This window comes from Epinephelus moara, chromosome 15 (assembly GCF_006386435.1).
Source record: "Epinephelus moara isolate mb chromosome 15, YSFRI_EMoa_1.0, whole genome shotgun sequence".
Taxonomy (NCBI): domain Eukaryota; kingdom Metazoa; phylum Chordata; class Actinopteri; order Perciformes; family Serranidae; genus Epinephelus; species Epinephelus moara.
The window spans coordinates 7,906,434-7,918,946 of NC_065520.1; the positions used below are offsets into that span (position 1 = coordinate 7,906,434).

A 12,513-nucleotide genomic window follows, 5' to 3' on the forward strand; every position below is an offset into this window, starting at 1 on the left:
CGCTCACACACACACACACACACACACACACACACACACACACACACACACACACACACACACACACACGACCAGATACATGATCCTCTCCAGGCTTACACCTGGTTGAGATAACTGGAAGGACACTCAGAGAGAGGAGACCTCCACCAATGTTAACAAAAGTGAAAAATAATTTGGGTCTGCCCTGTGAACCACTCCAAAATTTAATGGGCTCTTTCCTGGCCCATGCTACGACTTTCTGCCAAGTTTCATAAAAATTAGGCCAGTAGTTTTTCTGTAATGCTGCTGACAAACAAACATATCAAACAACACACAAACCCAACCAGAACATACCCTCTTTGGCAGAGGTAATAGAAGTTGAATTGGATAATAAAGTCTGTCCTAATTAGGGCATTAACAGAAAAGTCGATTTGTCGACGTGTCGACGTCAGTGGCACAAGTCGACACCCCCCCCCCCCCCCCGGGAGGAGTCGACAAGTCCTGTGTTTTTTCCCTGTCTCTCTCTCTCTGTGCTTGTGTACGGAATGCAATCACTGCCTCTGATTGGCTTACGCTGATACTTTATCCTTGACTTAACCAATAGTCACAGTCACTTCATAAAAAGGGCGGTAACGTTACTTGGCGCGTAGAGGGGAAATTAACACAAGACCACAACAAGACAAGAGACATGGCTGTAGAGAACGTAGAAGGTGATGGGCCTGAGAAAACGCCTGAGGGACAGACACACATCACATGTGTGGAGATACTTCACTGTCCTCCGCCGTGTCAATGTGATGACGTCATCAAATGACTTGTCGACTCGACTTAGACTTTATTGACCTCGACTTAGACTTTATTGACAGATAAGTCGACCTGAAAAAAATCAAAGTCGTTAATGCCCTAGTCCCAATGTTAATTTGTCCAGAGACACAAAATACTTATTGATGTCATTTATAATTTGCTGTAATATGTAGTTTTATATTACTCTCTTTTTACTTTCCAGGCACCCAGCAACATGAAGTCTGTGCTGCAGGCTGGCTGGCTGTTCACTGCTGCTGTAGGTAACATCATTGTGCTCATTGTGGCCGAGGCTGCAACGCTCCCAGATCAGGTGGGTGGATTTATGTAAATCATTGGTAGATGCATATTGTCCCCACTGACCTTCATTTTAAGTTATATGAAACCATTAATTAGTGTTTGAAACTGGCTGTAGTTGCTTTTGATTAAACATAATAATAGAGGTTAAGTTAGATAAATCCAAGCTAACTCTCCGAGCTCCATATTCAACAGACAGACATGAGAGTGGTATAAATCTTCTCATCAAACTCTCAGCAAGAAAGCCACGAATTTCCCTAAATGCCGAGCTGTTCCTCTCAGTTTAGCTCCAAATGAACACTGTGTTTGTTTCTGTTCACCAGTGGGCCGAGTACATCCTCTTTGCCTCTCTGCTGCTGTTAGCGTGCTCCATCTTTGCCTTCATGGCTTATTTCTACACCTACATTGACCCAACCCAGGAAGAAGCCCGGTTTGCCCAGAGGGAGCAGGAAGAGTGTAGAGATGAACAGGTGCAACTCGTTTGAGAACCGCAAGGAGGACAGGAGGAGCTCTGACTCCAGCTCTGACGAGGAGGAAGTCAAACAGACCAAGATCTAAAGCGGTCATCCTCCACGGCTTTTCCCTCTTTTGTACAAATGCTGCTTGGTTCTGTGTTTCATGTCTGAGTCCAGTACACTACTGAACATGTCGTGGTTAGAATGAATGAATGGATGGATGAGTGAAATGGTGCTGATGTTAGCAGAACACAGAAACAGGGCTTTGATGATTAAGCTCTTGGTGTACAGTGTTGGTGAAGGGATAAATCAAACACTGTTATCACCATTTCAGCAAAAAACTTTGAGAGAAAATTCATTTAAAGAGGTTACTCATATCATTAAAATCCCCAGATCTTTACTTTACTTTATTTTTACAGTGATTTATTTTGCACTGTGTAGCAACATCTACATATGTAATTTCTAGTTTCATAGGATTTTATGATGTGTATTTATTTCCAAGCACAGTGTTGTATTGTAATATATTGTGTATGGTACTCTCATCTGCTCCGGGGAAAAAAAATTTAACACCAAATACTGCTTATTGACTCAGAAAATGTTTAATTATATTCCATATTCAATCTCAGATTTCATCTTGGCCCGGTAGAACACTGCCCCGTGATAATGGCTGCTCACCAAAGTCTTCAATAAAGATGCTAGCAAGGTGTTGTTGTCAATAAACGTGTACACCGCTTTCTTTCAGCTATTCTATGGCATTATGTTAATACATTTATTTTTCTGTTTCCAAAATCTGACGTTTCTGTTGCTTATATTAATCTTTCACACACGTAGGACTGCAACTGGCATTTTGTAATTTACTGTAACACAACTCAGATTCCAGAAAAGTTGTGATGCTGTGTAAAATATACACAAAAACAATGCTATGATTTGGAAATCCTTTTCAACCTATATTCAACTGAATACAGCACAGAAACAAGATACTTAAAGGTCAAATGTGTAGGATTTAGGGGCCTATATTGGCAGAAATTGAATATAATAATAAGTTAAGTTTTATTTTGTGTACAATTACCTGAAAATGAGAGTAGTTGGGACAGGGGCAACAAAAGACAGGGAAAGTTGTGAGATGCACAGAAAACCAACAGGGGCTACATGGTTAACAGATGATAGTATCATGGGCGATTCTGGGTCTGCAAGGACAGAGTCACAGGCAGTTGAATGAGGTCAGTAAATGACTGTCTGCATGCCTTGAAGGTCCAGTGTGTATGATTTAGGGGCATCTGTCGGCAGAAATGTTAGTTAATATTCATAACTATGTTTTTATTAGTTTAGAATTACCCTAAAACAATAACTTTGTGTTTTTATGACCTTATAAAGATATACATATACATATATATATATATACACATTTAAAGCAATTCTTCCATTGAGTTCGCCATGTTGTTTCTACAGTAGCCCAGAACGGACAAATCAAAAACACTGGCTCTCGATAGGGTCATTGCCGTTTTCTACCGTAGTTATCCTAACGTTACACACTTGGCACACGGGAGAAGTTTCTGCAACCTCACTGCTGGAGACCACTAAACTCTAAACACTGGACCTTTTAGGTAAGAATCTCTTACAGTAGCATTATGATAATCTTAATGGGCTTTTATGAGGATGTTTACAGTTTGGGAATATTAATTAGCCTGTTAAGGTTAAGTTGCTTTGATTTAGCCGTTAGCCGTTAACGGTTAACGTTAGCCATCACAATCTGGACATTAGCTAGCTAGCATACCACTTGTTATATCAAACTCCACCTTTATTGGCGCTCCGGGACAACTCGTTTAAGGTTTGTAACGTTTTTGCCGACGATAACAACATAATTTGAAGTGCCAGCTAGCAGCAGGTGCAGCCTGTTGAGCTCTCGTTATACAAGGCGGAGCCCGACCAAGTTTGTTTGGCGCCCGAAGCGAGTTTCCACTGCCCGGATAACGGATTAAATCAAATGGTCAAGTGCATGAGCTCCGCTACAGTGCATAATGTTGAGCCTGTCCGTTGTGCCCGCCCTGTATGAACGAGCATAAGCTGCAGTTAAGGACTGAACAGGTCACAGTCATTGACATTATGCCAGTATATAAGTGCCTCATCTCTTTCAGTATAATATATGGACAATGAGCCATCTTGAATGTTTACACAGTATTGACATTTTTTGAACTAAATGGAAAAATGTAGACAATTGGCTAAAATGGACCTACGTTCTTTATGATGTAGTTTAAGACAATGCCTGTTACAGGCTAATTATGCCACCAGAGAAGGGGGCAAATTGTCACCGTTTTCCTTTAAGATGAAGTGGCAGCTGAAACCTACTTGATCAAACAGCAGTTGGAATTCATTCACTTTCATTTTTTACTACGAATGTTCATGCTGAAATTGACTGGAAATTCACATTTTTAAGCTGATATTTAAAAAAAAAAAAAAAAAAACCTCGCCATGGGAGCATGCCCTCAGACCCTCTCTATGGGGTTCACATCTCTGTCACCTTTCTCTACCCTGATGAGTCTGCTGCCATCCAGATGTCGTCTTTTTCAGGGATGTCTCTGCCAAGCCACATTCTGCATGTGTTACAACAATGTGGCTTCATAGTAAAAGAGTACAGGTGCTTGACTGGCCTGCCTATAGTCCAGACCTATCTCCCATTGAAAATGTGTGGTGTATTATGAAGCACAAAATATGACAGGGGACAGCCCGGAGTGTTGAGCATCTTAAGTCACATATCAAGCAAGAATGAGAAAGAATTTCACTTTTAACACTTCAACAATTTGTGTCCTCAGTTTACAAACACTTCCGAGCTGTGTTTTGAATCACACATTTTATCTTCTAACTTTTCTTAGGTACTGCAGCTGCCCTTACAAAGTACAAACTGTTGCATGCAGCATGCACACAATTGGGACATACTACTTTGTCGCAACATTGCACCCTAAATGTTGACCCCTTGCTCATATATATCAGTTACCTTGGAGATACAACAAAACATCATTCACCAAGATAGCCAGAGATGGAGGTCAACCCAGAGAGCTCTGCTGTTGTTACTTTGCAATGTATGTAGTTTAACTTTTAAGTAATAACTGTGGACATAGATTCAGACATATTCGTGGCAGTAAAATTACATTGGCATTTCTGTCATTGTTCTTTTCATACTTATGTCCTTTTGATGTGGGTTATGATTATTTTGTTCACTTAAACAATTAATATTCCTATATTGGACTTATCAGGCACTTGAGTCCACTGTCATCCATCATTGCGGCTTCTGACTGCTGTTTGTTAGTGGCTCATTCGATGACATACCTCCCTCTGCACAAAAGCATGCTGGCTTGATTACTGCAAAATCCAATTGGATGTAGTAGAACATCCTGGTATTTTTGACACACTGCGTCAACATATTATATATTGAGACATGCTTTATATTTTTCTGGCATACTAAATAATATGGTAGTTTTGGTATTGGCATGCACAGTAAGAGTCTTCAGCTATGCCAGTGGCTCTGTGAAGCTGCATTTTGGCACATTGGTGCTTCCAGAAACTGATCATGGGAGCTTCTTGTGTGCGGATCCATTTGTTTCTGCTCTGCTAGATTGTTATTTGACTCAGCACCCATTTCATTGGATACTGGGATGTGTGTCTTTTTTTTAAAACTGCTTTTAATGCTTCCAGATAATGATGCACGCACAACAAAGCTCAGTTAGCATTAGATCTTTATTTCTCATGTCACTTTGAAAGCTTACAAGGAGCTTACATTTAACTTGGGAATTCTCAAATGACACAAGCAAAGATTATATACAGTACTATAAACTGTCAGCTATGATAAAGGAGACCAAATGTACACATTTTGTAGTTATTTCCGTAGCATATGTTTTTCTGTAAGGTATAGATTTTTTTTTTTTTGCCCGAGGCAGGTGCCTGTATCCATAAAGCATTCCATATTTCCATACTTAACTCTTTGCCGTTATAAAAATATCAGATATTTCTTTATTTCTTTCAATCCCTGTGTTGACAAGTGCGTCTTGATGCAACTCCTCAACATTATTGCTGCATTAGCACAGTAGTAAATTCTGGAACTCTTAAGTAAACATATATAGTAAAACATGGCTATTAGCGACTTTTTTCTTTTTTTTTTTCCTCTTACGTGTTTCTTTAAATACTCGACACACTTTCAAAGTGCAAAAAACTGATCTGAAAATTAAAAAAACAAAAAGGTGCAAATCATACTACAAACATCTGGTGAGAGCATAAAAGAGGACATGGCACTTCTAGCGTGGTGTGGAAGTGAGAACAGAAATGTCTGGAGTGAGGAAATAAGGATGGCGTTGATGTCTGCAGCTTGGCTCGTCCTGGTCTGCAGCTTAGTTTGGCCATGAGCACGTGTCATGATGGGATTGCCTGTGATGGTCCTTGCCAGTTTTTCCTCGCCTCCACTTTTAAAGTAACGCTAAGGATAAATTACAAGCCAAGGAAAAATAATACTTCACATAATATCAGCATTCAACCACCCTTAGTGGTTTCCCCTTGTAATTGTCCTCAGCTCCACTCAATACTGTTATTTAAGAGCCGCTGCCGACATAGATCTACCTCCATTCTTGTCCTAAACATTTTCAAAACTGACTTAAATTGTCTAAACATAAGTACAAGCAGCAGCTTCTCCCCTGACTACAAAAACAAAGGAAAAGCTTCTGCCTCTAAACAAATAAGCTTAGTATCATAGTTAGTTCGGTGATTCAGCAGGTGATTGAAATGGAAGATTGGAACTCAGTCACTTATAAGGAGAACACTGATGAATACTGAACTGAATTTCACTCACCGACAAGTAAAAGAAACTAAATCTCAGATGAAATGCCGGAACATAGATGTGTGTATCTCAAAAAGGCAAGGCATTTTCTGTTCTTTCTGTTGGAGTAACTTTTGAAATCTTTAAATATCTACTTTTTAACATTATCAGTATCTACAAAATGCGCATGACCATTTTGTACACAGTGATTCATTTCCCGCAATGACAACTTGTAATCATGTACAGCTTGGCGACGCCCCCCCCCCCCAACCCCTCCTCCTCCTCCTCCTCCTCCTCCTCCCCCCACTGCCTCGGAGGACAAAGTCCACTTAAAGCACTTTACCTGAGGTTTCATTAAGAATGCTGCAATTTGCCTTAACAGGGAGTCTTACATACGCAAGAGCACACGTGCACACATACACACACACACAAACGCGCTCGCAGAGGTGCCCACACACATGTTGTGCATTTAAGCACGCACACACGCAGCTTGCACACTAAGATAATATCCCTGCAGGTTCATCAAGCATGCTTTCAGAGGTTCTGGGGATATGACGCCTGCATTAAGAGGGGGATTGAAGTCTTGTCTAGGATTTTGGGGGAGATTTTCGGCTCCTCGTCGAGCAAATTCCATGTAGAGACTCCATGGTGTGAGGCTTGAGAAGTCTTGCGTATACAGAGCCCAGAGTCTGACTGGGCTGTTGCTGTTTTACTGGTGGGCTTGCTCTGACTTTGAGTCTTGTCCCATCACAGCCGATTCCATGGGTTCTGCTGCCCCCTGTACTTATCCTCTCGAAAGTAGCTCCACTTTGGAGTTCAGTAATTTTTACAGGCTAGATTAGCCCCCCCCCCACACGGGCGGTCAAACGCGGTCAGCTGGTATTGAATGACTTGACCCCTGACTTTGAACCCTCTGACCTGGCTGTGGTGTTGGGGGGTGGGGGCCTGGGAGAGCAGGGCTGGGGCAGAGAGCCAATTACTAGGGGGTAGAGGAGGACGTCCTACCTGTGGAGAAACTGCAAAAAAAGGAAAACAAAAATGATAAATTATCGTCATCTACTGCATAAAAAACATATAAATGGATAGCTTTTCAAAATGCAGCACTCAAGCTCACTGAGTCAATGAGGCACCAAACTAAACTCTCTTGTATGCGTTTTTTCTTACAAAATTAACCGGTTAATTACCGGTTAATTGGTGTAAGGCTATCGAACGGAAACTTGACCGAAACTGACATCCCTAATCTGGATTATATGATGAGGATTCTGCTTTGTGCACAAAATCAGAGTCAAATGTTACCTCTGGAGCCTGTGGACCATGTGAGCCACCAGGGAATCGGAGATGCCGGGATAGGCCTCCTCAGCCAGCAGGATGGCCTGCCTCAGCTCATCCAGGACCATGGGGTTTCCATTCACCTGCTCCTGTCTCGCCTTCAGCTGGTAGCAAGGGGAAAGGAGAGGAGGCAGAGATTTGGTTGGACTGATAAAAAACAGATAAGATGAGATCTCCAATTTGATCAGAGCAGGGAGCCATCAGGGTATAATTCTAGGTCAACGTACCAGAGTTCGTTTTATGTGAAAGCACCCAAAAAGTCAGTTTGAGGCACAAAGTACAAAAGTAACATTTCACTACATACTGGAATCATTTAACTTTATGTTTTGTTAAGAAACAAATATTTGTCTTGCCTCACAGAAAGGACACACATTTTTTAAAACAATTTTTCATGACAAGCAATCTTAAAAAGCCAGTTTTTCAACTATGTGAAATGGCTTCATATCTTTTGATACAAAACACACCATGGTTGATTGAGATCTTTTGCGTTATTTGAATTTGCTGTACATGCAGCTGGTTTTTGCAGAGTCTCTCTTATTGTTGGTACCCAGCCCTGAATCTGATGACATCGTTCTACATAATAATTATCCATGTGCTTCTGTTTGGCAGTGTGTTTAGCATACTTTCAGAGAAACAACCCTTCAGGGCAAAGCACATTCCTTTTTGGGATATTGTGCAGTGCTACTAGCATGACAAGTTAGTAGAACTGGCTAATGGCTGCTGCTGCACTGGTTTATAACAGTCGTGCGCAATATTTCCACCCATGTAGCTGTATTCGAATTGAAAACACAATTGCATTTACACTTGTGTTGAGTGTGGTCACAGTGCATCCCTGACAACATCTAGATGTGGTTTGGCAGATCATAGTCCATCCTCAATGCGTTTTGGCTGCAGTCACACCTGCACTTTGATGTGGTCGAGCACTATCTAATTGCAACCCCATCACCCAAAAGGCTTTTTAATGCAAGGGATGAAGGGCGTCTTTGGGTGCTACTGGACACGATATTCACAATTATCCTGATAATGGAAACCAACATCAACTTACTGTGAGTGGGTTTTTTTTTTTTAATCACAATATGCAATAAAATTCTTTATTGTCCAGTTGTGAGTGTGAGGGAGATTGATTTGTGGCCAGCCGGTCTGTTGGTTATCATATAGTAGGGATGGGAATCTCCAAGCACCTCACGATTCGATAACGATTCAGATGCATCTTGACGCATCAACATTTTTGATTTCTGTTCTACTTGCTACTTTTAAAAAGTTGCGTACTGCATTTGTGGTGATCCATACTTTAACAAATTAATTCACTTACATTAAGTGTGGCTCTAGTACAGGTCCATCCAGTCCAGTGCCAGTCGGACTGTATCTATCTGTGGATGCTCATACTAACCCACTGTGGGATATTTATGTCAGTGTTTACATCCTGTAAAATTCACTGGAAATAGTATGCAATTCATGTACTGTTGAGTAGTAAATGGTCCGAAGCCTTTTTATTTGTAAACGTTAACTGCATTAATTAATGAATTAATTAATGTTAAAGCAGCTTACAGTCTCCTGCCTGTATGAGGGGGAGGCGGAGTGCAACACTGTGTTGTTTTAACTTCTCGAGCAGTGGAGAGCAGCTTCTCTGCTGCACATTAGCTCCAGGAAAAGCTAGGATGCTGAGTGGGCCACGCACATGGTTTTTGAAGTGCAACAGACTAAGCAGAGAGTTATTTTCTTCACCACAGAGTTGGTTTAATTTTTTTAATGTTGCAGTGTGTGTGTTGATCGTCCGGTCTCATTTGTTTACATGCTGATCGCTGCTCCACTTAATGTTCGTCTCTGGGTGATGGCGTAGAGAGTATATACAATATACTTCACGTTTGCCTCGCAAATGTAATAAGTTAGATATTAAATTAAAACAAGCAACCGCTGCCTTTTGTGAAGATAAACTGCAAGTTGATTTTAGTGTTTCTGCGCTGTAGACTGTGCTTGTCTGCTGCTCTTACGGCTGAGTTACGCCTCCTTCGTTCCGTCAACATCTTGATATTAACAAAAAATTTAGATAATCGATTTCTGACATTTGTGAATTGATGCCAGATCGTCCATGTCCTCATCGCGGTGCGTCTAAGAATCGATTATTTCCCCCACCTCTATCAGATAAAGCTCCTTACCTCAGCTAATGCAGGAGAGATGACAGTGGCCAGGCTCTGTGAATAAGGCCTCTTTGGAATGTCTTTTGTCTGTGGACAGAGTGAGACAGACATGAAAACAGGGAGAGTGGAAGGAAATTAAATTAGTGCAGCTTCACCTTAGGGGGAATTATTTAAAATTAGCTGCGTATTTGCCCAAATAACATCACACCATTTTACCATGGATTAGTTCTTGTGAAATAATGCCCAATATCAATGTTGTTCTGTCACAGTGAGATGAAGGCCTCACCTGGTCTGTTGCCCCCGACTGTCCCTCCCCATTCTGCAGCTTCTTGGGGTCCTTCTCTCGGATGGTGAAGATCCAGTCGTCACTGCCAAAGTCGTTCCCGCCCGATGCCTGGCCATCCTGCTCTCTGATTGGACAGGTATTAAAGCGGCTTTGAGCATTTATCAGGATGGGTGATGAAGTCATGCATGTTAAGTGCTTAAAGCCTATCATAACAAATGTGGGAGGAAAGCAGCACTGAGGATGTTTCTCTCCTGCAGCAGGATGTGTTTGTGTCAAATTGACTTTAGCACTTTTTCAAATCGGAGTAAAAGAGCTGCATGCAGTAGAAACAAAAAGGCAAACATCACAAGTAAGGAGGATGGTGTCAGACTTACGAGTCAGACTCATCAGAACTTGACTCTGTGGTTCTTGACTGTTCTGCCTTCCACCTCTTGTACTTGTCCACCAGCTCAGTCAAGTAGGAGGTTTTTTTCGCATGGCGGACGATCAGCTTATGCTTCAACAGCTCTTTGGCAGTCGGCCTCTGTGGAAACGTAGAGATGAACACATGATGCGGTCAGAAGAAACATCCTCTGTGCAGACACACAAAAAAAATCTTTCAATATGAAATGCTACTTACAAAACTGGGCTCTTTGTTGAGACAGGCCTCGACAAACTCCTTGAGCGGTTTGCTGTAGTTGCCCTCCAGTGTGGGCGGGTTGTTCTTTGGGATGAGGAATAAAACCTTCATAGGGTGGAGGTCTGAATGGGGTGGCTCACCTTTTGCCAGCTCGATGGCTGTGATGCCCAGAGACCAGATATCAGCCTGAAACACACAGAGAGACATGGTAGTATCTTTGCATGAATAATATCTATACAAGCTAACCAACAATCAGAGCTACTAATACAATCTCTACAGTAATCCACTTCTTCTTTAATTTTTTTCCTGTCATTGTATGACTTCAACCTTATGGTGCTTATTATATGCTCTATATTGCTTTTTAATTCTAGTGTTCTGAGCTAAACCTCTGTAGAAATCATTGACCTCTCAACAGAGGAGGGTACAGCAGCCAAAACTGTTCTCAAAATAACTGAGTACATGTAGGAAAACAGCAAAAAATTTGACTAAAAGTCAGTCATGGGCTGCCAGGAATCAGTGGTTCCCAAAGCGAATGCCCTGTGGATGGCTCATAGCACTCCTGAAGGTCTAAAACTCCACATGGGACCAATAATGATGAGCCACAGGTGCTGCAAGATTTATTTCAACTCTTTATAAGCTGTAAGTTTGATGTTTTAAACCGTGAATTTTTTAACGTGCTGAAACATCCAAGTGGGATAAATAAGCCAAAAATCTTAAACCACTGTATTAAAAATATTATGCAGTTACGCAGCAACTAAAAGCCTGTTAACAGCTGGTATTTACGTGCGCCTTGGGTGATCTGAACACAAGCGGACAGCTTGAGTCTGTCTGTTCGCACTTGGCATTTGAATGCATCTCCACGTGTCTCACTTGTGATCGGCTCTCACCTCCCTGCTTTACATGCAAACTACATGTACATCATTTCTGTTTGCAAAGACCAAATGTGTTGTTTTTCGATGATGGCAGATTTGTCATGCTATGCGCACCACAAAGAGACTACTCCTAGTGAGTCGACCTGCATACACACAGTGACAGGGCTAACTGCTGGCATTACACAGCTAACGTTACTCAATGGTTACTAAAGAGTTTAACAGCAGAGTTGACCCATTGTGGTGTTGGTTTTGAGTTGAAGTCGCTGTTTCCTAGGGATGGGTACCACCTGGTACCTATACCCAACGGTACCTTTCTCAGGACTTCACTTTCTCTGTAATAAAAGCTGCTGGGGTGTCGTAGTAAACTAAAATACTATTCTATTCCTCTGTTATTTTCTAATCACACATAGAGCTAATCTATCTGTCTGCTTGTGTGGGTGTGAGTGGGCAAGTGTGTTTGTGTGTGTATGTGTCTGCTCGTTTAGCAGTGACACTAAGCCTTTACTAAAATAATATAGAAAAACAGAAAACAGACGAGACGCCAAAACCGTCGGTGCAGGTCAGCACGGCAGTAATAGTTTTGACCCACTGGTAAGCTGACCGAGTGGCCAGTGGAGTGGCTGCAGAGCTCCGTGGCCAGCTTCCTGGCTTGGGGCACTTCCACCTCGTGTCTGAAATTGAATCCTGGGGCTCAGCGGAGCTTTGTCGCCAGCCTTGGAGCTCTGTGGCTGGCTTCCAGGCTTTGAGGAGCTTTGTAGCACTTCTGCCTCTTGTCTACACCCATCAGTCTCTCTCAGATGCACTCTCAGGTACTGACATTTAGCACTGATAGATTTAACATGAATCGGTACTCTGTAGTACCAATGTCATTTGGTCGGTACCAAACTCTACGATTTGCTGGGGGGGGGGGGGGGGGGGGGGGGGGGGGTGGCCCTGGCA

At 42.0% G+C, this 12,513-nt stretch overlaps 2 protein-coding genes across 3 annotated transcripts in view; one reads left to right on the forward strand and one right to left on the reverse strand.

Annotated features, from left to right (window-relative positions):
• Positions 1-4,897, forward strand: part of LOC126401702 (solute carrier family 15 member 1-like) — a 17,532-nt gene extending 12,635 nt beyond the window's left edge. For both annotated transcript variants that reach the window (XM_050063120.1, XM_050063121.1), the window contains exons 23-24: positions 983-1,090; positions 1,398-4,897. In XM_050063120.1, coding sequence (XP_049919077.1) covers positions 983-1,090; positions 1,398-1,559 — 270 coding nt within the window. In that variant the 3' untranslated portion in view covers positions 1,560-4,897. The remainder of the gene's footprint in view (positions 1-982; positions 1,091-1,397) is intronic.
• Positions 4,898-5,245: 348 nt separating this feature from the next.
• Positions 5,246-12,513, reverse strand: part of stk24b (serine/threonine kinase 24b (STE20 homolog, yeast)) — a 15,439-nt gene continuing 8,171 nt past the window's right edge. Inside the window, exons 6-11 of the mRNA XM_050063412.1 lie at positions 10,703-10,888; positions 10,458-10,606; positions 10,084-10,207; positions 9,816-9,884; positions 7,627-7,763; positions 5,246-7,346 (exon numbers count right to left, since the gene is read on the reverse strand). Of these exons, the coding sequence (XP_049919369.1) occupies positions 7,310-7,346; positions 7,627-7,763; positions 9,816-9,884; positions 10,084-10,207; positions 10,458-10,606; positions 10,703-10,888 (702 nt within the window). The 3' untranslated portion in view covers positions 5,246-7,309. The remainder of the gene's footprint in view (positions 7,347-7,626; positions 7,764-9,815; positions 9,885-10,083; positions 10,208-10,457; positions 10,607-10,702; positions 10,889-12,513) is intronic.